This window comes from Tauraco erythrolophus, chromosome 6, assembly GCF_009769465.1.
Source record: "Tauraco erythrolophus isolate bTauEry1 chromosome 6, bTauEry1.pri, whole genome shotgun sequence".
Classification (NCBI taxonomy): domain Eukaryota; kingdom Metazoa; phylum Chordata; class Aves; order Musophagiformes; family Musophagidae; genus Tauraco; species Tauraco erythrolophus.
In genome coordinates, this window is record NC_141470.1 from 25,787,252 (window position 1) to 25,810,960 (window position 23,709).

Below are 23,709 nucleotides of genomic sequence, written 5' to 3' on the forward strand. Positions count from 1 at the left end.
ACATGAAATGACTTAATTCCAGAAGCCATGTACTTAAGCTAAAACAAAGTTAAGACTACTTCCTCAAAACACATTCCTTTGTCAAATTTAACATTTTCAGGTTTTCTGCTTTTACCTTTTAAGAGGCAAAATAAATCACTCCAAGCAAATAAGCAGGAACAGTTTATTGAGTCACTGACAGCTTTACCTTTCTCAAGTCGGAGTTCTCTGAATTTTTTTTTACCTGCCAATTTAAATATTTCATCTACATCTGCATCGTTACTTTATAAAATTTCTTCAATATCTGCATTTTTTCAAATGATTTACCACAACAACAGAAATAAAAGAACAAACTCTTGCAAACATAAGGAGTTGCATCATGGCAAATGTATTCTTTAATAGAAAGTAAGAAAAACCTCCCTACTGACCTTTATTCAGAATGAGGAAAAAGATAAAATATCCACAGCTTTTTGTTCCATTTGGTAGGATTTTAAGATCCATCTATGCATGTATAAGCACAGAACACACAGTTTTAGCCACACTGGAACGACCTAAACAGAGATTTTATGTTCCATAGTTTTTACGTGCATTCCATCCTTGGTGTGCTGATTACAGTACAGGGATTCTGTTCTTCACCTACAGCAGTTTCAATTTAAGAATACACCATAAGCCAACTTAGAGAAACATCCATTAGTTGCTAATAGAAAGAAACACAGGAAGGTCTCACAACAGTTCACTAAAACATAAAGGGGTTTTTAAATCACAGTTTTCAAATATAAAAATTGGATTTTCCCTATAACTGAAATATATTTACATAAACATTTTAAAAAGATGGCCTGTAAGTCAGATCTAATCACTGTCATCTGAACCTCCTTCAGACCTCTCATCGTTGGATCCTTCTGGTTCAGATTCATTACCAGATCCTCTGCCAGAACCCTCGTTGTCAGATCCTCTCTCAGAATCTCTGTCTGAGTCAGCGCTGCGAGAAGCTGGGCGAGATTCGTTTTCTGAACCACCGGAACGACTTCTGCCCGACTGCACAGACTCATTGTCAGACTGCTCTGAATCTGACCGCCTCCTTTTTCTAGCCGGCCTGTCACTGTCAGAATCTTCCTCAGATGGGTGGGCACTGGGCCTCCTTGGACTACCTGCCTCGCTACCAGATTTGTTTCTGTTATCAGAATCACTATCAGAAACAATGCGTTTACTGTGCTGCTGTTCCCCATCATCTGAATCACTGTTGCTATTCCTAGCATGTCTGTAGGGAAAAGAAAAAAAAATCCACTATTAAAAATGCTATCCTTAGCTGAAAAATAAAATGAGATTTGAGTAATGCTAGCATTATCAGAATGAGAAGAGTGACTGGAATTAATTTGCAAAAGAAAGCGATGTTGCAAATACAACAAAAGGCTTCTCATTATCTTCACATTACCTTATTAACACTGCAGTTTCTCTTGAAAGCATGCATTGAAACTTTAGCACATACAAATTTAATTAAGGTTCTTACCCATCATCAGCAATTTTCAGTTTATCCTCGTCAGAAGAATCATCACTTGATGAAATGATGGCTTTTGATTTGATCTTTCCTTTCATTGAAGGAGGCAGACGTTCTGGTTTGGGCTGTATAGGGGAAAAACAAAGGGTAGTTCATTCATGTGGCTGGTTAAAGCCTAATGCCCAAACGTAGAAACATATTCAGAAAAGTGGACATTCTTTTAACAGTTGTTCTAAAGTCTTTAGATCAAAACATTCCATTAACTATCATTTAATTCTAGATGGCTTCAGAAATATCCTTTTCATCCTTGAAGCAGCTATAGCAACAGGGGAGGACAAAAGTAAGCTCAAAGGCAGTTTGCTACAAGAAGTTTTGTCGTAATTTTTAACATTAATGAATCTCCCTTGACTAGGATAATGCTGAAGTTCAAATGCATATTTAGAAAGTGATGCAGTTATTCAGGGTTTAACTTACAGCCTTCTTTTTCTCCGCTTTGGGTGGACGTCGTTTTTTAGGTCTTGGACCGTTTTCATGTTCTTCATCATCACTCCCTTCATCTGCCTTCTGGGGTCTTAAACAGAAACATGTTTTATATGATGTAAAGCATAACATCACAAAAAACCTTAACACATGTAAAAATATCAGTCTCAAGAAACGTCTAGTTGATCAACTGTTACTCAAAATTCTTTTTCAGAGTGGCTGTTTAAGTCTTCTAATGTGCATGTGTAAATAAAAATTAGTACGTGACCTTTTAACAACAGTTCATTTTTTAAAATTCTTATGAAAGACTACATGAGAATATACTTAAAAGCCATACTATTTCTCAGGGATGTCTAACATAAAAAGTATCAGTTACCTCCTCCTCTTCTTCTTCTTCCTCTCACCCTCCTCCTCTTCTCCATCTTGTTCACTACCACTGCCCTTCCTCTTCTTCTTCTTTCTTGACATGGGCAGATCTTCATCACTGTCATCGTTGACGAACTCATCAAATTCCCCTGCTCCTTTTTTGGAACGCTACAGTAAACAAAAGCCCCACAATATCGCCGATTATTCACCTTCCAGTTAAAAAGCTACCAGAAAGCCATTCAAAATAGAAACTTTATCTGAACACGTCCTTGAAGACAGTAAATACAGACCTTCTTGTGCCAGCTTTCTCATAATCTCTAGATTACTATCATTAAGAAACAGATTCCAAATTTGCACATAATAAAATAATAATCATCTGTTATTTTAACAATTGAATAGAACAGATTTTGGTGATGACACCATGCTTGGAACTTAAAAGTATTAGCTTCCAATTTTTACATTTGGGTATTAAACTTGTGCAATTTCACTCAGTGGAGCCTAGGAGCTTAAAATAAAAACCTGGGCTACTGCAAGAGACCATATATCAAAAATGGAAAAATTCAGGAGATTATAAATAAATAAATAAATAAATCAGATTCTGTTCTACCCTGCCTCCACCGCCACCACGCTTTTTCTCCTTTGATCCTTCTACTTCACCAGTGAACATCAGAATATTCTTGGTTTTCTCCACATATTGAGCTCTTTGTTCCAGAAGTTTCTTCTGTTCTTCTTTTTCTCTTAGACGCTTCTCTTCCTGAAACAGGGATAAAACTAGCCATTGCTATTGTATTTGCAGCATCACAGTCATTATAACTGCAGGTGTATAAATTATTTGCTGACAAGAAACTGGAAAATTGACTTTTGACAGTCTATGTTAAAGCAGAAGGTCCACATGGGAAAATGATACCAGAAAAAAAAAAAACAAAAAAGCTTTTCTACAAGCCTGTGCTAGAGTAGGCAAAAGTCCAAAAGAACTGTTGCACCAAGTGCTTCCTCATCCAGCCTGTCAGTAAAACAATTTGATGGCAGACCTTCTGGGGCACCAATTTTATCTCATTATAAAGATAAAAATTTATTTCTCAGGCTACGAGGAAGAAAGAATGAGAACCACCTGTTAGCTAAAACGTTTTCTGCTAGCACTTATTATAACTAAGAAAAATAATAAGACATTTTATCAGTAATACCAGGTACCAGCACAGAGCAAAAGGGACATATATATATTGTCGATAGGTATACTTTTTAAAAATAAAGTATACTTTCCTAAAAACACAGTATACAGAATGTAACGGAATAAAACCTGTTCTTTAAGTAGTTTTTGGCGTAGCAGCTCCTTTTCTTGCTCTTGCTTCGCACGCAGCTCCCTCTCTTCTTCATCCTGTTTGCGTGCCCGAGCCACATGATACTGGGCTTGACTCAGTAAGTCAGAGCATTGCCTGCAACATGCAATGTTTTCCAAGTAAAGGAAGGTGGCAGGCACATACCACAAGAAGAAACAGTTTTATAAAGGGCATGCATCGCAACTCTGCGTTCATATTGCTGAATGAAAAAAAGCTACTTGAAAGAGCACAACAGGAGAGTAGTACAGATTTTTGAGTAAACTAAAGTACTTTCTAGTGAGCTAACTTATCTTCAAACTGCAATATACAATTTCAGAACATATTGCTTCACACTTAAAATTTAGCCAATTCATATACAAAAACCTCACATGAACATAAAAGGAATCACCTCAACTAACTTGGACAGCTTCAGAAGTACGGTTAATAAGAACTTGTATTTAATCACAACACACTACTGAACCTAATCAGAAAGGCAGGTAGAAATTCTATCTTAAAAAACCCAATTGTGTAAGAGTTAAGGTTGTATAAAGCCTTCAAGTCTCACGAAACATTAAAGCAAGACACTTCAAAAACCCTCTTAGCTAATATTACAATGACATTTTTTTTAAGATTAAAATTTTCTTCTCCATACAAAGTGCTTTAATGATACCCATTTAAGACGTACAGTGCATGATGGCCAACAAATTTTATTTTATATGGCTGTGAAAGTCTTAGAAGAATGTGCAATAAATGAAATGCAGGGGACACTGAGTGAAAACTTAAGAAGCTTACAAGGAAACTGATTTGAATAGGCTTGTGTACAAACTCATTACCCTCAGCAAAAGTTAAAGCAGACTAGACTCTGCAGAACAAAAGTTTTTCATGTTTCAATAGCTGACCTGTGCTATTCACACATGAACTACCTCAAAAATCTCCATGAAAGCAAACCTGTTGTTAGACTATTACGTTTAAAGTCAAAACAGTGAAAGCTAGAGATGTTTAAATAAATGTCACTGCACTCTCATTGACGGAAAATTTGCCATTAAAACAGCTAAAGTTTTGCAGGCTCTAGCTAATGGCAGAGAGCACATGCTGAGAGTTTTAGACTACACAAAAAACTTAGAAAGCAAAGACAGGAAAAGAATGAAACAGTAAAAGGGAGTATTGTATTTCTACTGTCCTAAGAAATTGTTAGCTGAAATTTTGGAATCCAGTTTTACTATGAAAAACAAGACACAAATATTCCACTTGGTGTCTGAAAGAAGGACTTGTTTGTGGTTTTGATTTGTTTTTTGTTGAGGTTTTTTTTACCTGGCCTCCGTAGCTGCAAGTGCCAAATCAAATCTCATCTTATCACCTACTTTACTCAAGTAACTGAAGTACCTGGAAGAAAAACAACAAGCGGAACGAAGCAAAAATTACGTTACTTACATATTTATTGTAATTTTGCCTTAAAACAAAGCATCTACTCCTGAATTACAATCCTATGAAACTCAACAGACGGGGTAACCTCAATTTTCTGCGTGTAGTCCCTTTTAATACAACAGTATAAAAGTACATTCAGAGATGTCCAAATGTAAACATTCTAAAAACCCTCTAGGGAGGAACAAAAACCCAGAAAAATTCTAGAGAGAGCTCTAAGGTTTCATTTACTGGCTCCTAGCAAGAAGGACATTGCTGATCCCAGCAGATTTATTCCTTATCTGTCACAGCTGATGTGCTTGGAATCAGCATAAGAGAAGGAAGGAAACTTATTTTTTAAAGATCCTTCCAGAACAGCCTCCTTGAACCTAGTTGACAGGCCCTCATGAATACAACATACCTTCAAGTAGATGGGTAAGCTCTGATGATCTGTGTTTTGAAAACAGCTTCTCCAATTCATTTAAAGGAAAATGACTTTCTAACTCTTCCAGGGTTGCTACAGTTTCTTCCCATAATCCATCAATGACATGTTAAATGACATGGTTTTGGGCTAGACTGAACTCAAATTCTTGTGCATATGAAGAAAACAATTCCTTGCTTAAGTTTTAGACTCTGGAAAATATTTGGAAAATATTTTCCAAAATGTGATAGACACCTGAATTTTTAGTTAATGGGTACAAAAAAAAGGCTTTCATGAAACTTTCTCAAGGTAATAACTGAATTTATGTTAGAATTTGTGTTCAAAGACTTAGTTCGTGTTATGTATAGCACTAGAATTGTGAAATGCTGGCTTGTATGAAAGGCTTGCTTTGGTTGACAAAATAACTGAAAGGGAATGTCTATCCTTGACGTAACAGCAGAGCTAGGAATGCATAAAGCAAACACCTGCTACACCAACAATACCTAGGAGCAGAATAAATGGTTGAAAGCTTTCTGTTCAAAGAGTGATGACTGGATTAGATTAATCTCACTGTTTTCTGCCCAGATTTTCTTTTTTTTTTTTTTTTTAAAGGGAACTAAAAGATCTCAAAACACATTTAAGAAACTGCTTCTGTTCTTAAGCCATAACAGTGCTTAAGCTTTACTTGCTAAAAGGAGGGCAAACTTAGTTTTCAAGGACTACTGGTCATTAACTAGGCTTATATATTATAAATAGATTTGCTTCTGAGCCTTGCATGTTGTTTTGAAAGAAATTGTCGAAAAAGTATTAAATTAGTAGAATAATTTTCAACATATTTTTCAACTATGCTCTTCCAGGAAGAAGTGCATCTTGGTCACATCTGAATACGTAGTTTTGTCAGGCCCAATCTTTGTTTTCCTACTAGAAACTCTAGAATTACATACAGCATTTCATAGGAGACGATTGTTCTTCTAACCAGATTTGTGACCTATACTGCACTTTGAGGGAACAACAAAATAGATTATAATGATTACAAATAGATCAGCTTTACCTGTGGGCTAGCTCCAGTTCTTTCACAGCGTTAAGCACCTCCTTTAGATTGCTTTTTTCATCTTTCAGGACAGAGGTAGCCAGTCTTTGTAGCACTAAAGCCACATTGAACATAAGGACTGTATCACTTGGTGCTACATGCCTGGCCTGTAAATAAAAAGCAAGTTTTTAAGATATGCTACAATGGAATATGGAAATATACTCAAGTGACATACAGAGAATAAGTACCATTATTTCAATCCCAGACTACTGACTTTAAAAAGACACAAACATGCATCATCTTACAGTAATTTTATTCTGTGATATATGATGTTTTATATCCGTACCTTTAACAAAGTCTGTTTGCATTCCTGTAATTTGCCACATTTGAAGAGCGCCCGGGCCAAGTATAACAATACTTCAGTATTTTGATGCTTATAGAACTTTCTGAGGCAGTTTTCATACTGAAATGGGGGGGGGGGGGGGGGGGGGGGGGGGGAGGGCGGGGCGGAAATCAAACAAAGAATTGACAACAGTTAGTTATTTTGGTTGGCTAACTCCAGCAAGTGTTTCTACTCCCCAAAGCATTACTGCTAATATGCCTTTTGTTTTTTTGAAGTGTATCAAGCTACATGGATGCCTCCTTCTCATTGATCAGAAAATTCTTTCTGCTATTCCACAGCAAGTACCTGATTTTTCTGGAAACTGGCAGCAGTCCAGGAGGCTCTGTAAATCTTAAAATACAACAGAATACTTTGCAAGTATCTATGGCATGCAATCATTATTACCCAGCTGGACTGAGTTGAATATAATGAATTAATTAACTAATTAACTCAAGGTACAGATCCTGCCTACAAGAGGCAGGCCATTTCCTCCTGGCTGCCGAAGATGCAACAGCATTGATGGTGCCGCAGCCCAGGCTGGTGAGTAACAAGTATCATCTATTGTAACAACGTCCAGCAAGCATTTGACTCATTTTAAGAGCACTCAATTACTCTCCACAGTATGGGAGTCTATTTTCTTTATTCATACAAGATATTTTATAAACTTAAATATATATGATGTAGTCAATCAAAAAAAAATCTGCACCTTTCAGATAACTCAATGTCAAATTTGTTCTGCCCACCTAGCTGAATAACTTGGCATGCCAAGGAGTATCTAGTTGTTTTCTTTAAATGTAAAAGACAACTTGTTACTTTGCGGGCCTAGAATTAAAGCTACAAACAGTTATGAAACCTATCCTTTTCAATAACGACAGCCTTTTGTTTGGCATACCCTTTTCTCAAGGAATCATTCACCCTTTCTAAACCTCCAAAATAATAAGAAATACAAAGTAATTTTTATTTCCAGCTCAAATACAGAAACTGCTCTGAACTGCAATGCCTGAAATCACTACTCTTGGATTGCACTATACTGTAAGCACCCAAGTTTCACTGACTTTTAAAGTCAAAGATTTTGTATTTAGCTTAAGTCTGCCTAGGATTTATATGCTTATAGTACAGAACTCACTAGAATAATTGTGGCTGCAGTAAGCTAGACTATTAAATCCAATTCGTCTCCCTTCGAGTCTAATATCGTGTATTTCAGACTGGCTTGTACCGACTGCACAGCAGAACCCAAGGAACAACAGAACCCTTCAGTAAATAAACACATTTCTACTAACAGCTTTACTGAAATATATTAGCCAACGAGTATAGTGTTTTTCTGACAAATCAAAGGTGAAAATGATTCTCAGTTTCCCATTGTAATTTGCTGCTTAAACAATTGCAAAAATTAGATTTTCATTAGGCTTTTTGTCGATAAAAACAGACAAGGTGTTAAAAAGATAAAAGACTCCATTCAAACACAACAGAATGAATCTGATTGTGCTACCAAAGCTTTTTAACAGCAGTTCATTGGAGGATAGCAGCTACTGAGGTCTTGATAAGGTAAGACAGGCCCAGTATCTCTTCCTTATAGCAATCACAAAAAGCGTCAGGATAGCTCTGAATTAAATTAAGCCTCGATATGGACTCAATCTTAATGAAACAAGTTTGTTCTGAGCTTCTGTCCTGTCCAACATACTCTTTTTTTTTTTTTTTAGCTTACTTGTATGCTTTTGATCAACTATTGAGTCAATTTAGTTAGAATAGGTTGATACTTGGAAGTTAGCTTGCTTGAGCAGGTTGAACTAGAGGACCTCAACAGATTTCTTCCAACATGGAATTACCTTGTGATGGTAACTGTGGTGAAAGAAATCATGGCACAGTCAGCTTTTCAGATAGCTCTGTTATTTATAAAATCATTTGCAAGAACAAAAATAGTAAGTGTTGCTATTAAAAAAAAATCCCAGCAGAAAATTGAATTTACTTACTTCAGTAACATCTGGAAGTAAATCACATACAGTAACTACACTGACTGAAACCTCTCTGACTAAAGATTACTTCTGTGACCAAAATTCTAACCCAAATAAGTTTTAACTCTGCTACCAAAAAAAAAGTGTACAAGTTGGTAGATGCGTTGTTACACCTTACCCACATTTGGCAGTTTGTTTTTAAATCTAGACTTGACAGCCAACAGCACGCTAGAAATAGACCTATAACTTGAAAAAATATTATTCAGAAAAATTTGCAGCTTCTATGACAGCAAAGAAACATCCAGAAGTCATCTAACCCAATATATAATTTAGTTCAATTTAGAGATGTTACCATCTGCACAGCACTGATGTACTGTTTCTGTTCGACGTAGATATGTGCCAAATTCAGCCACACATCACTGATATCCGCCGTTGCCTCTCTCACTTGGGCAAAAACATCACGAGCTTCACGGAAATATCCTTTATGCGCCAAGACAGCTCCTAAAGGTAAATAGGTACAGCATAAGCTTCCGGATTCATGTACTACGTACTCCTACCAAAGACAATAAAATATTGCCTGAATGAAGTCCCCCGTTAAAAACTAAGTGTCATAGTTCCTGTATGAAAGCTGTTCTTTCCTGTGCTCCACTACATAGTGTTCAGGCCCAGTAAAAACAATTCTATGTTAAACCATGAAATACAAGAAAATCATCGCCTCTGAAAGAAAATTAGAGTTTAATATTCACCTATGCCATTAGCAGCATACAAATTCTTTGGATCATTTCTGAGTACTTGCTTGTAGATCGCTAATGCACGGTCTTGATGACGCTTCTCCTGCAGAAAGAATATCCCAATTGATCACTCACTTCTATAATGGGGTTTAAAAGATGTATTCAGAATTGTTAAGGACTATAAGTTGCCAAATAGGCATAAATAAAAGGCTCCGAGTAGCTAAGAGCATACTAAAATCAAATAAATAAAACCACATACAGGGCAGACAGACGCCCATTACCTTTTCTCTGTCTCTTGTGGGTTGATGTAGAGTCTGCAACCAGACATTGCCAAGAGCTAGCATGGAATAAGTATCATTTTGTGTGGAGGGCTGTTTCAATATTCTTTCAAATTTCTTCTGTCCTGGACCCCACTCTTGTTTAGCCAAATGAAGATTGCCAATTAGAGACCAAGCATCTGGATGGTCCTAAATAAAAATTCACTGTAAGTTGCAAAAGCATCATTTTCCCTTGCAAGGTTACTTTTTCAAGTATAAAATGTTGTTTTTCTTAAATAGAATTCTGTATTTAAAGAAATCCAACAAAAAACACATAGAGAGCAGATTACAGTAGTTCTCTCTTCCGCCCCCAGTTTATGAGAACAAACAAGATAAAAACGCAACAAAAGAAAATCTAATTTTAAGTTAAGTTAGTATTTCAATTGTTTTAACTTAAAGGGTTACAAACCTGATTTATTTGAAGTGCTTCTTTAAACCAATCAGAAGCTTCATAAAAATTTCCTTTATCCCTAGCCATAGCTCCCAAGCGCAAGTAGCCTAAAATAAAAATAGAAATAAAATAAAAATCAGGAAATAGTTAAAGTCATCTCAAATAAAAAAAACTTTGGTCATGCATGAATTTCAAAATCAATCTTTTTCTTGATCTGCTAAGGACAACAACCATTAAGACACCTTCCATTTTCCATTCACACAGACACACCATGTGAAGAGGAACGTCCATCCACAATGGTGAAATAGAAAATGCCTATTTCTAACTGTTAAAGTACTGTAAATGTTTTCAATTGGTTTCATAAGTTAAAGATGAAAGAGAAACCTCAAAGGGAGAAGAATACATTGGTTACATAATTCTCCCTGCGCTTTAAACAGCTCTCTCATCTCAGCAAGCTTTGGGAAGAGTGTCAGTTAGCAGGTGACACAGAAAAACAAGCAGGGAAAAGGCAAGAGATTAGACTGGGGTAGGCTGTGTGCTGCAACTTGCTGACCAAGTCTGAAATACCACCTCACCTTGACAGCAAATATCAGAAGTCAGCTACTCAGGGGCAAGAGGAAAAGCAGAGTGAGGAGAAAAAAAAAAGACGTGCCACAGAAGCTGTGCTGATGCCCTCAACAGCCCCTCTTCCCTGGAGGAAGCGATTCTCCCAAAAGGTCTCTATTTCCACTCACATAGGTAGAGTTGTAAAGTCTGGGCACAATCAAGTTAATCGCACCAAGTGCTGAGGCACTAACGCTTTGGTGGGGGTGGGGAACAAGGGAGCAAAGGCACACACGTCTAGATAAGCTAATTTTGCTAGAGTTTTGGAGTACAGTATGATTTAGCAATAACTAGAAGGGTTAAAGCTGGAGATTGGACTATAAAGATGATGCAGGCTTTAAAAAAATAAAAGGTAGGGAAAATGGCGGGTAGGTAAGCAGGCCCCAAAACTACTATGAAAAGAGGTGAAAACAGATATAAGGAGACCGCCAAGACACTGTAAAAGGGAAGATTTTGGTATTACAAGGAGGACTGTGGAACTAAAACACCAAATGTTTCTTACAATCAACATAATTAGGATGTTCTCTTAAAATGTTTTTATACAGCTTTTCCGCCTCATGAAATTCACACATCGCCTCATATAGTCTGGCAAGGTTATAGGACGTTGTTACGGAGATAGCATTGTAATAATGCTCATCATGTTCAGCTTCTGCTTTTGCACGATCCAGCGATGCCAAAAAATATTTCTGAAGTATAAAAAGAAAAAAAGGAATAAAGCACTCCAGAATATTCTTGAAGGAAAACTTCCGGGTGATCAAGAGACTCAATTTAAACTTAGAACATACTTTTGCTTCTCCTAGGTTTCCCAGCCTGAAGTGCAGAGCACCCACATTATTCAAAATCTCTGGTGGAACATCGGCCTGTACTTTCTCTTGCAGAATGCGTGTGGCTGTACCATAGGCTGACAGTGCACCCTTTACAAAGAAAGAGAAAGTGGATGAAAGAAAGAAGAGAATGAGCACTATGTGCTCTTATGAAAAACACACACATAATTCACCAAGTGTATTATTAATAATACCTGTATATCAGTCTGTTCTAGAATTTGGGCTAGCTCTATCCATGCCTCGACATCATCAGGATATTGTTCTGTGACTTTCTTTAGATGTCCCTGAAAAACAGCAGAAAACAATTATGCCTCTTTGTGAACACAAATGGTTTAAAAAAAAATAAATAAAATCAAAAGAAAGAGTGAAGGTATTAACGTTAACACTAGAAAGATATACCACACTGCAAAAGACAACATCCTAAACATCTGCACAATTTCATCACAAAAAAACTGCATTAGTTTCCCTCACTATCATATTTTTCTGTAGAGCAGAACACCTGCTTAAAGTCTTAGAGAAGCAGAAACTATTACACCAATATGAGAAGCTGGAAAAGTACTGTCTAACATTTTTTGCATTTATTTACTCAATATCAGTTGTAAAAAAGTTTAATTTGAAAAAAAAAAGGGTAACATTGTCCTTACATTTAAGCTAAAGACAAGTGTTTTCTGGAAATTACTAGCTAACCTACCATCTTCAGATATTTTTAACATATATGGGAAGAATTCTGCCCTTTTCATAGTACCAAATACAAATGTGATGCTGGGGCTCCTCTAAATTCCTGGACTTGCTTTAGCCAGTGCCCAGTAGGAGTCTCAGTTCTGTCCAGAAGTCGTGACGCTCCACAGTTAGGAGGATCTCTCATGTAAGTCAATATTAAATACGCTATACCTAGAGCCAAGTAACCCTGGCTTTTACGCAACCTAAAGTACAGTCTGATTTCAAGTCTGATTTACATACAAGAGTAGAACTTGAAAAAGTATGATGCTGGCAGAAGCAAAACACACCTTTGCAATATCCCGTTTCTCTTGGTCTTCCGAAGCTGCATAAAGAGATCCAAGGATTTTCATAGTCTCATAATTGTTAGGATAGGCTTTCAAAACTTTTTCAAAGCATTGTGATGCATTCTCTTTGTCTCCTCGATAAATGTACATTTGACCCAATCCAAAAAATGGAAGTACAAAAGAAGATGAGGCAAACTGAGTGGCCTGGTAATAATACTGGAAAGCTTGATCATAATCTTCCTAATTAAAAAGAAATAAATAAAGAACAGGTAGTGTTTTCACAGATAAGCTTTTTATGAACTTTTATAATACAGCTTATTAAGTGTAATCTCAAAGGGGGCTTTTAAAAACTGTCCTACCTGTACATGAAAAGATCTAGCCAGTTGGTAACAACTCTCTGCCTGCATTGCTTCAACTTCTGTGTTATGGAAAGCATGAAGAGCCAAGTGTTGTACTTTACCATAGTCCTGAAAAAAAAGTAAGTTCAATGAAATTTGAAAGCCTTCACTTTATTTACAGTCAAGTGATTTATTATTTAAACAAGGACAGCTGGAAAATGCAAGAAAACTTGAGCTGTAGCAGTGACGACATTAACAGACGTAGTTTTAGCAGTTTCTGTTCTTTTTCTCCATTTCGTATTTTAAAGCTTGGAAGGTGGGGGGAAAAAAAAAAGAGACCCAAAAAACAACCTTCAGGACACAAAGGTGACCTTGACTTAAGAAATAAATCTAAGTTTTCTTGACTCAAATTTTTTTAATAAACTTTTTTCAAGAATGCCCAGAAAAGGCACATTTGTCCATCTAGATTAACAGTTCCACATTAAGCACCACTTAGCCTGAATGAGATTGAACCTAACACCTAACACCAGAATCCTTGCTGTTCAGAGGTTATCAAGTATTTAACAGTAAAATTCCATAGACTTCTTACCTTCTTGAAGAAAAAGTGATTAGCCAAGTGATTCAACACCATTGGATTACTGGGATCAATTGTGTAAGCCCTAGAGAGGAGTTGAACGCCATTCTTGATGGAATCAGCCTAAATGAAACATTGACATTTATCAGCATCATCTCACTAGCTGTATCTTACTAACACCTTCAAAACTATTCTTCTAGGCTGCTGCAGGAACTCTGACAAAACTTTGCTGGGCTCACAGAAAAAAAAGTAAATTCAGCTACTAGCTTTTCTCTCTGCGGCATATAGACAGAAAATGGTAAATGAAGCCACCACACGGATGGAAAAATGCAGAGCAGGACTTTCTAGGGAAAAAAAGCAAAAACAATCCCAAAAAAAACCTTAGTCTTGGTGCCCTTTGACATTTTACACTTACACCCTGACAGCCTTCCTTCTACTGTTCCATGTCCCAGTTTCCTGTCTGGTTTAGTTTCAACCCTTTACACAATTCGTTCAAAAGTGAAATGAAAATATTCTCAGTTTCAAATTCTAAACAAGAATTTCAGATGCTGAATTAAGAGCTACTAGAACCTAAGTTCTAATTGAAAAAATGGTAGAAGTTAGCAGTGTTTACACAGAGATATTGTTATATCAATTTACTCTTTTCTAAGGAAAATTTACAGTTTAAATAAAGTTTTCCATGGGTACAAATTTGACTTACGTGTAAGTTCAAATCCATAACTGATAAAATAATTGTTATTTATTCGGGACACCCATGAGATATACATCACAAGCATGTCAACTTAAATGTGTATTTATTTCTGAACAGAAACACCAAGAATGGTATGTAGTAATCATGTAACATCTGTGCTTTACTTTGCAATTATTACTGGCAGAAAGCCATCTTATTGAACAGATTGGGTCTTACAAGGTTGAGACACAAAATAAAGTTTAACAGGGAGCTAAAAACCATAATTTCAGTTTGAAAGAGCACTATCTTTCCAAACCTATCATAAAAATATACCTTCATTAGCAGATATTGAATCATCCTTGGTTCAATTTTCAAAGGCAAAGAGGTTTTATCATCACACTATGTATATGTCTGAGTTCTCCGACAATTTGAGTCTCATGTCCAATTTCAACCAAACCCAATAGATGGACAGAGGTCTCAAAGCTCCAAAGCGCTTTCGTTAAAGAAAACCAGAGACGAGAACATAGTGTAATCTCAACTCCGATTTGACATCATAACATCTTCCAAGAGGGAGAAACATTAGAAATATCTAAGCACGGAAAAGATGTCAATTAGTAGTCTGCAACTCAGAGAATTTTTTCCACAGAGAAAGTGCTCTTCCTCCCCCTCCTCAACTCTTCAATGTTATACTAATTTTGCAGTACAAGTTGTGCAAACAGTTTCAAGTAAAGCATAGATGATATGTTTTTTACAAAGAACAAAAAATTTGAGTGGGTCAGCTTTTAGAAGATTAAGGTGAGTGGACTCATCCCTTGACTTTAGTCCAACGACCTTGAGGGGAAAAAAAGAAGGATACCACATTTGATCAGTTTCTCAACCATGGGATTATTTATTAAAGTTTGACTTTAGAATATTTTTGGTTTTCTCTAGTTTTAGGAAAGAAAACTTGTGCCCACATATTTCGGAATTCTGCATGAAGTCTGAACAGGTTGCTTTTTTCCCCTGTGACATAGCAAACTAAGTAATTTTCAGACATTCTGCGCTAAGAAAAGATCATTCTAGGGAGCTACATGTTCCACAGATAGCAGAATACTAAATTTTAGCAACATAACAATTATGTAACAATTTTTTATTTTTCTTTAAACACTTAAAAGGTCCTCCACCAATAACTTCTGAAGCATGGACTAACTGTCTCAGATCGCATTATCTCGGTTAAACTGTACGAGCATATGTATTTTCCTAGTGATACAACATCTAGAAAGATACATCACTACTTCACCATAGTTTCATCAGCCTAGTTAAAATGTGGTTTTGCCTACTCTTTGGTTTACCACATGACATGCATGCCGAGGTAGCCTGAATACATCTTTAACACTTGTTTGAAAGCTTATGTTCCTTAAAGCCCAGGACTAATCTCCTGGGACTACATCTTTTACCTTGACCCTCCTGCTAGCATGATGCTCTTTAAAAAAAATTCCTGATGCTCTGGAATAGAGCTGCCATTGCAAGTGAGGTGTCCAAGTATTTGAGGACTTTCAAACTGATTTAGCTGACCCTCACAGAGTCACAAATGACTACGTAAAGCTGGCTATTATACATATTATAACTACTGCTCATTAAAGTAAGATTTTGAAATCAGCACTTTTGGTTTTTTTAAGTGATTGGATGTGCATTCACACATCTCACCATGGATTTTTACTATTTTAATTAAAATTGTTAATCTAGCACTGTTTTTCCTGTACTTAACACCTCTATAAGCAACAGACTTGAAGATTTTTAACAGTAGAAGAAAGTTATTCAGAATGAGCTCCTCATATCACAGGTACATATCTATAACATCAGTGAAACAGACTTAAAATTATTTAACCACAGAAGTTATTATGCTTTTTAAAAACTGGACTACCTTCCAAAGGATAAAAATTTTTCTTTTTCAGATAAGAAGAAAGTAAACTGAGTATGGATTCTTCTTAAGTCAGACCCACCTCTTTATTATTGAGTTCCAGAACAGCCAGTCCAACCAAAGCCCCTACACATTTTGAATTTAGCTCCAGAGCCCTGCTGAACGCTAAGCGAGCTTTTTCCAACTTGTTCAGTTTCACGAAGCAGTGGCCCATACCTAATCGAACCTCAGCTAGAGAACAAGATGACAACATTCAGAATCCCAAAATTTCAACTTTATGACTTTTTTTCTTTTTAAAACATTCTGGACATCAATTAAAGTCAAATCAGAATCTTTAACATTTTTTTAAAACCTGTAAAGCCATCTAATGATTTCCTGTTTTTAAAGGCAGCCTGCCTCCCACGCTTGGCAGCAAAACTAACTTTTAACAGATTAGTAAGATTTTATTTGTTCATACACCCAGAACACTGGTCTGTATTTCCAAAAGACTCTAATACTAAACAAATACAAAATTACTTTTATAGAAATGTATTAAAAAATAATAGACAAACGCATTCAAAAATTGCCATATGAAAGGGCTGGAAATTTCTTAGGCAGGGTAAGCTCAGCTGAGACTAGCAGGCCTTCAGAAAACACAGCTGAATGAACAAGTTAACCAGACATTTCTCCTCAAATGACCAACTGAGTACAGAATACACACCAACTTTGTAGTAAATTCTTTTGCAGATAGGTTATGGCAAAATATACCACATCTCTCAAGAGACTTTAGAGTATCCATGATCCTAATGCAAATACCCTGAACTAATATCTATCCATCACATGTATCATTTTAACAGCTGTTACTGATAGCTTTCCCAGATTTCTGCATTAAGAAAATCATACACCACCAGGAAAACTCACATCATGCACTGGAGGTAGAATTGTACTTTTCATGTCTTGTTTAATTATCAATGTTAATACATCATTTTCTTAACCCATATTCCAAGAGCTCATAGATAGGTTCTGCAAGTCTTGAACAGTCGTCCGTGTCCCCCTCCATATGATTTTAACTTCTCTTACATGCTACTTCTCACTACTACCTTTTAACAGCTCTTTAAAAGGTAATAATTAGAAAAAATGAAAAGTACTTTCCTAAACACAATCTCCTTCTCTAACAATTAAGGAACACTTCAAGTCAACAAACACTTGAACTCCTCTATAATGAGGGCTGGGGTTTTGACAGATATAGATGACAAAAAAAGCCCTTCGGTATTTGAATTAGGAAGCTGTGAGTCAGTTTGCAAGCATAGGAGACACTTGCACTAGTAAATACTTTCTGTCTTACCTGGGCAACCCGGATTGGTACGCAACGCTTTCTTGTAGTAGGCAAGGGCTCCTCTATAATCTTCTTGTTGAAAGAAATACATGCTTTACCTGTTGTAACATACCAGTTATGAACAAATCAGGAATATAAACAAAGCTATAAATCAGAAGCTTGTAAGTATTATTTGGTAAACTTGTGTTCTGCCGATTTTCAAAAGATACAATTAAAAACTAACAGAAAATTCAGACAACTACAATTTTGAAGATATAAAGTATATGAAAAAAATAAACTTTATGGAACACATTAAATTTACATTTTCATGGTTTTCTGCAGAAACTTAACTCTTCTCCGGTCCAGAGGAAAGACTAAGACTAGATTAATCAGCAAACAAATTAAAATACAAGTGTTACAGCTCACTGACCCTCACTACTGGTATCTTCACTTTCAACAGAGTATACAGTTTCATTGGCATCTTCTGGGAAATATAAGTAGTTGGACTGGGTGTATGCCCATGGATCTTAGAAGATGCTAGCCAGCCAACCTTATGCTTTTTCCTAGCTTTTCCACCTACATATACTTCCCAAGCTTAAAGTAACCTCTGTCATGTGTTTCTGGTCAAAAGTGCACACATCTTTAACTCATTCTTGCTCTTTACTCACGTACACACCCTCTTCTTAAGCACATAATTAATTGCCCAACTCAACTAGAGAGAACAGGTTTTTACACCAATACTCATAAACTCTTACCAAGAAGAGCAGGAATATTATTTGGAGACTGATTGAGCACAAAGTGGAACTGTGCATCAGCTTGGTCCATCTTATCACCTTCAAGCAGACAAAAGCAGGCTCTTCCCAACAAGTGATTCTAGGTAAGGAAAAAAAATTTGCAATATATTAATATTTGTAAAATATGAAGATTAGACTACAAGAAAGATTAACTGGCTATGCTATAATGCTTTTATGATTAATTTATTTCTCTTACATCAGGAAGAAAATAAAAGGCTGTTTATCATCCACTTCTAAAGTTCACATTATCATTATTATCGAGCAAGCAAGTAACAACCAATCCTTCCTTCACAGTCCCCAAAAGTTGACTGACATAGTCCTATCAGGTGTCCCAAGCTAGAGAAAATTATTCCTAGTGGCACCACATACATTTCAGATACTTACAAGTTTTACTTACATGTACTACACTAACAAACTTTAAAGGCTGAGCAGTTTCTATCTTCCCTTTAGTGAATCAATACTTGTTTTCTATACAAACACTACGTAATCTACAAATATGATTTTTAAGCAGATTTTGGTTTTACCTGATCATACATGATAATTTTGTCAGCCATGGTATACAACAAGGTAGCTTGCGTAATGAGCTCCTTCTTGTTATCTTTGTTCTTCTCCTTTCGAGCCTGCTGTACATAGTACGCTGCCAGAGTATCCAGACACGTCATCTGATCTTTTTCGTGGTCTCTATAGTCCAAGTTACCATCTATGCGTGCAGCTTCCAACAGCTTCACAAAGTCTTCTGTTTTTCCTTGTTTGTAGTATTCCAGCTATAAAACATACAGTTTTAACAGACAATACTGCCCCATTGAGTAACATATCAAGTTGATGCTTTAGGTGTCACACAGATTCTTCTCCCAGAACGTAGGGATAAATCAGATGTAAATGTAGGGATAACCAAAGGCACTCCAATACCACCAAATATTTTTCTGTCATCATCCCAACTTCATATTTTTGCCTTAAAACACAAGTCTTACAGCTCTTTATAAGTGAAGAATCAACTGGTTTTCCTACAAACTTGACTTTTTGCACATTTACTACTTTCCACAGTACAGATACTGCACCCTCCCTTTTTTTGAGGAGTATAATCAAAGGCACAAACCAAGAAAACTATGGATTGAGAAAAAAACCCTTAGAAAGCAGGCCTCAAGCAATAATTTTTCATTAAAGAAGATGAAATAAAAATCTTAATATGCATATGTCAAATCAGAAATATCTGGCCTAGAATCAGCGACCGAATGACCCCATTAAGTCCCTGTTCAGAATTCAGTTATCCCTGGTCATAAAAGTAAGGAAGTGGAAATTATTATTTGATTATCTGAATATAATACTGAAATATACAATTCGTACATACTTACCGCTAAGGCAATCCATATGTGCAGTTGAGTGTGTTCCTGTTTCAGTATACTTATAACTTCATCACCCTCAGGCAACTGGTCAAAGTCAAGCTCAATAACCTAGAACGAAACAATACAGATCTTCTTTTCACAAAGTATTAACAATGTCATCTATCACTGAGCTCAAAGGAAGCTGGACATCCCAGAGCACAAGCCATAAATAATACTTTGTGTTTAAACAAGGTTATAGACAAAGAAAGAAGAGTAATGTATTGTATTCTGTACAAGCCAAAAGTGATGGCCTCTCACAAATACCAGAGAAAAGACAGCCCAATGTTTGGGATACTAGTCCAGAAGAATAAGCAGAAATGCTAACTCAACTTCTTTCACTGTAGACTTCAGGCTCAGAATTCTTACAGTTCGGCTAATAATCAACTTGACTGCACACTGCTGAATTTCTAAAACTTTTCCTACAAGTAACACAAAGATCTAGGATACAGTCAAAATCTTCCAAGTAATCAGGTGTCAGAAAATCAATACCTAAGACTTATCTGAGAGACCTGAAATTTTGTAAAGTCATCTTTACACCCAAGAAAATCAAGACATTACTGAAGCAGCAAACATAAAGAACAGACTAAATTTCTGAACGTTAAGAACCATAGTAATCATGAGCAAATGACATCAACAACTTCTCATCATGCAAGCGTTATTTTGCAAGTACTACCTTCCCTTGTCGATCTACTCTTCTGATATGGAAAATGAGGAAAAAGGAACATATATTCCCAAGGTGGGATTTTTGGCAACACAATTTAACTGCTTGTTAGCTCACTTGCTACTCAGTCATGCTGCCTTTAACATTACTCATTTACATTACAATTTAATTTTACAGCAAGGAAGATGTGCAGTTGTTGTACCCAGGGTTGCACCCTGCTTACCAATGTAGAGACTCATTCTCTGAAGGCTTTTAGTTTTGAGAACACCAACAAAAATATTTCTGCTACTATCATTATTTTTAGTTTGAGTTTGTCCTGCACAGTACCTCTTCTTTGACAGACAACGATGTTTTAAAATCTGGGCAACCCTCATCTACAAACTAACATAGTTATGAATGAGAAATAGATATTACTAACACAGCAAATAAATATGGAAGCAAAAAAAGGCGGTAAAAAATAATAAAGTACTTTATAGCAATCCTAGTGACTAAATCAGAACTTCAGGATCCTAGTAGTCCTAGCCATAACTTCAACCGCAGTACCAAGATCAACTATTATGTTGACATCTCAGACAGAAATTTCTCTCACTGAGATAAAAGCTCTCTGACATGTAACCTACAGAGAGCAAAGTACCTTCGTGAGACCCAAAAACACAGTAACAGTTGTGTGGAAATTTGTTAGGAGTATGGACACGTACGTTCACAAAAAGCTTTTTTCAACCTATGAGCAGTTGGCTGAAAATACTTTATTTAGCTAAGGTGTTAATTCAGTATCTGCTATGGAGTGATTTAACACTAAACTTTACAATACCCTGTAAATTTCCAAATACTTCTCTTCAATTTTTTTAACCTTGGCTTGTGACAGCCTACCTCAAATAAAGAAGAGTTAAGTAAATTTCTAAACACACACTGAAATAACTTTACGGAGCGGACCAAACGCCCTACCTGTGTCTGTAGGGTGATTTAGAAACATGCATTTACAAATCAGTGCAGTCAGAAAAATCAGCATCTAGCGAACTAAGGAGAGAATTCAGCTGGACAATACACAAGCACAAACTAAAGACTGGATGCTGTTCCCAACACAGTCTTCACTCCCGAGGGCTGCATATGCTTGAAGCACACATTGTGGGAGAAGAGGCCGCCCCTTCTTCACAGCCGTGTGGTCCCGACGGATCCCGGACAGACCGCCTGACGGTTCCCGTGGCTCCGCTCCGCCGGCAAACCGGCAGGTAAGGACAGCGAGGTCACGGCTGGCAGAGGGCTCACGCCGTTCACCGGGGCGCACCGGCCAAGGCAGGTTCGGGTTTCTTCCCGCAAAGCGATACACCTGTGACGCCAGCAACTCATTCCGCTCAGGGAAGGGAGCGACATCCCCCTCCGAGCCCGGGACAAAACTACGAGAGGAAGCGACAAACGCGCGCACCCCAGCGCGCGTCGGACGGCGCACTCCTTCCCGCTCCCTCCCCGAGACCAGGCCGGCCGCCGCCACCGCCTCCCCGCCCCTGACCCACCTCATCGGTGTCCCGGAGCGGGATCTCAATAGAACCCCGCGACATGATGGCGACAGCGCTGTCCGCCGAGCCGCCGGAACGCCGCGGCTCGCCCCGCGCGAACTTCCCCTCACAAACACCGAGCGACCCGGACGCGATCGGACCAAGGTCGGGGAGGCGGGCTGGCTCCGCCCCCGCGGCGCAACGAGCCAATCGCAGCGACGCGCGAGCCTCGAGGGCCGCCTCGCGCTCACGCGTGAGGAGAAGGGGGGGTGGTGTCCGCGGCCGGGCGCGCGCGGCGCGGTTGCTGCGGCAACCAGGGCGCTGCGGGCGCCCCTCAGCCGGCGGCGGGGCGGGAGGCGCCGGGGCCAGGAGCTGGGCGGGCGGCGGGAACGGCCGGCCCCTTCCCCGCGCCGGGCCGGAACGCTGCGTGTGGCGCTGTGTGACCGCTCCTGCGGCTGATCGCAGCGGTCTTCCGTGTGGTGGACTTGTGAAGCGCGGGCAGGCTCCCCAGGACAGTGAGGGCTTGCTGGGGATGGCAGGCAGGTGTTAGTCCCGCTATTTTATACGTATATATCACATAGTCACCTATGGAAATATGTATACATGTAACACCAGGAGATAATGATGTGTGTTTATACATGCGCACATTGATAAATTTAATAGATCTGCACCCGATTGCTCTGTGGTCTTCAGACCACGACTTCTCAGGCCATGCCTCTTCTTCTGTCATTGTAAAATCATTAAAGGATTCCAACCAAATGCATTAAAAATGTGTGGATTTTCCCTGTCTTTGCGGAAAACAAAATAATGTGCAAATCCAAATGCATACTATCTGACTAGCTTAGGTGGTGTAATATTGTTAATACATATTTACCATTTTTTAGCCACAGCGTGTCCAACTATTTTCAAATTATCTAAGTGTTTTTAACTACAAGTAATGGATCTGATAAAATTCTGAGTCCTGAACCTAGGCCTCATCCTGGAACTTGTGTCAGGCATTCAGCCACATGGAGGTGCAGGAGTAAAGAAGATACTATGAAATTGGGTTCCTAAATTGTTTTTTTTTCCAATTATGATGGCAGATGCACTGATGTGTTTGAATAAAACACAGCATGCAGAGTAACATATGACCAATCTTACTTATTTTTGCAGCTGTACCAAGGGAAAAGAAAAAAAGGCACTAAGACTAAAAGATCCTCTGGCACATTTCTACTAAGAAAATTAAAAAAAAAAGTAAATCTGTGACATATTACTTACACAGCTTATTAAACTCTAAAACAAACTTTATTTTATCCTATAGCTAACCATTCACAGGATATAGAATTTTCACTGCACTGATAGTCACAACCATAAAGCATTCAATTACTAAATTTGATTTTTAAAAAATCATGTATTACTATAATAGTATGCATTATAGTAGTAACTACTAGCTTACTTGCAGTGTCACCTGTTCTCTGACGCCAAAGCAAGTAGTATTTTAAATTTTTTAACATTTTGAATCTCGATTTTTACTTATGCACTAATTATTCTGAACTGAGTTACCTGCTCCAATGAAGTGTAACTAGCATTTTTCCGACTGATACAGGCCTTTGAGTAGGTATGTGCCATAAAAACCTTTTGCTGAGAAACTTTTGCATGTGACAGAAAAGCAGGGTGACATTGAAATTAATAGGAGTGAAAGAGTGTGCGCTTTTTTAATAAAAAAGATGCCAAAACCAACATTATGCAGAGCAATATGCTAATTAATAGAGCTCTTAAGCCTACTTTTCTGATTTATAGGCTGATTTTTCACAAATAAACTAAACTCCTTTTTAAATATTTTAATTGATATTAAAGCAGTTTAACTGAAAAGGCAGTCTGTTCCTGAGTTGTTCATTCACCAGCCACTGTCTGTGGTAAACTAGCTTTCCT

General features: G+C 37.6%; 1 protein-coding gene across 1 annotated transcript; it reads right to left on the reverse strand.

The window, feature by feature from the left end:
* Positions 1–149: 149 nt before the first annotated feature.
* CTR9 (CTR9 component of Paf1/RNA polymerase II complex) lies at positions 150–21,933 on the reverse strand. The gene is given in 26 exon segments (XM_086613717.1): positions 150–1,237; positions 1,487–1,599; positions 1,949–2,045; positions 2,331–2,488; positions 2,928–3,074; positions 3,618–3,753; positions 4,948–5,019; positions 6,510–6,655; positions 6,835–6,951; positions 9,175–9,323; positions 9,569–9,656; positions 9,835–10,020; positions 10,280–10,368; positions 11,367–11,550; positions 11,650–11,778; positions 11,883–11,972; positions 12,696–12,932; positions 13,052–13,159; positions 13,620–13,727; positions 16,257–16,405; positions 17,499–17,561; positions 17,564–17,587; positions 18,224–18,341; positions 18,787–19,026; positions 19,615–19,713; positions 21,817–21,933. Coding segments are annotated over 26 exon segments (3,501 nt in total). The 5' UTR covers positions 21,862–21,933; the 3' UTR covers positions 150–828.
* Positions 21,934–23,709: the final 1,776 nt, after the last annotated feature.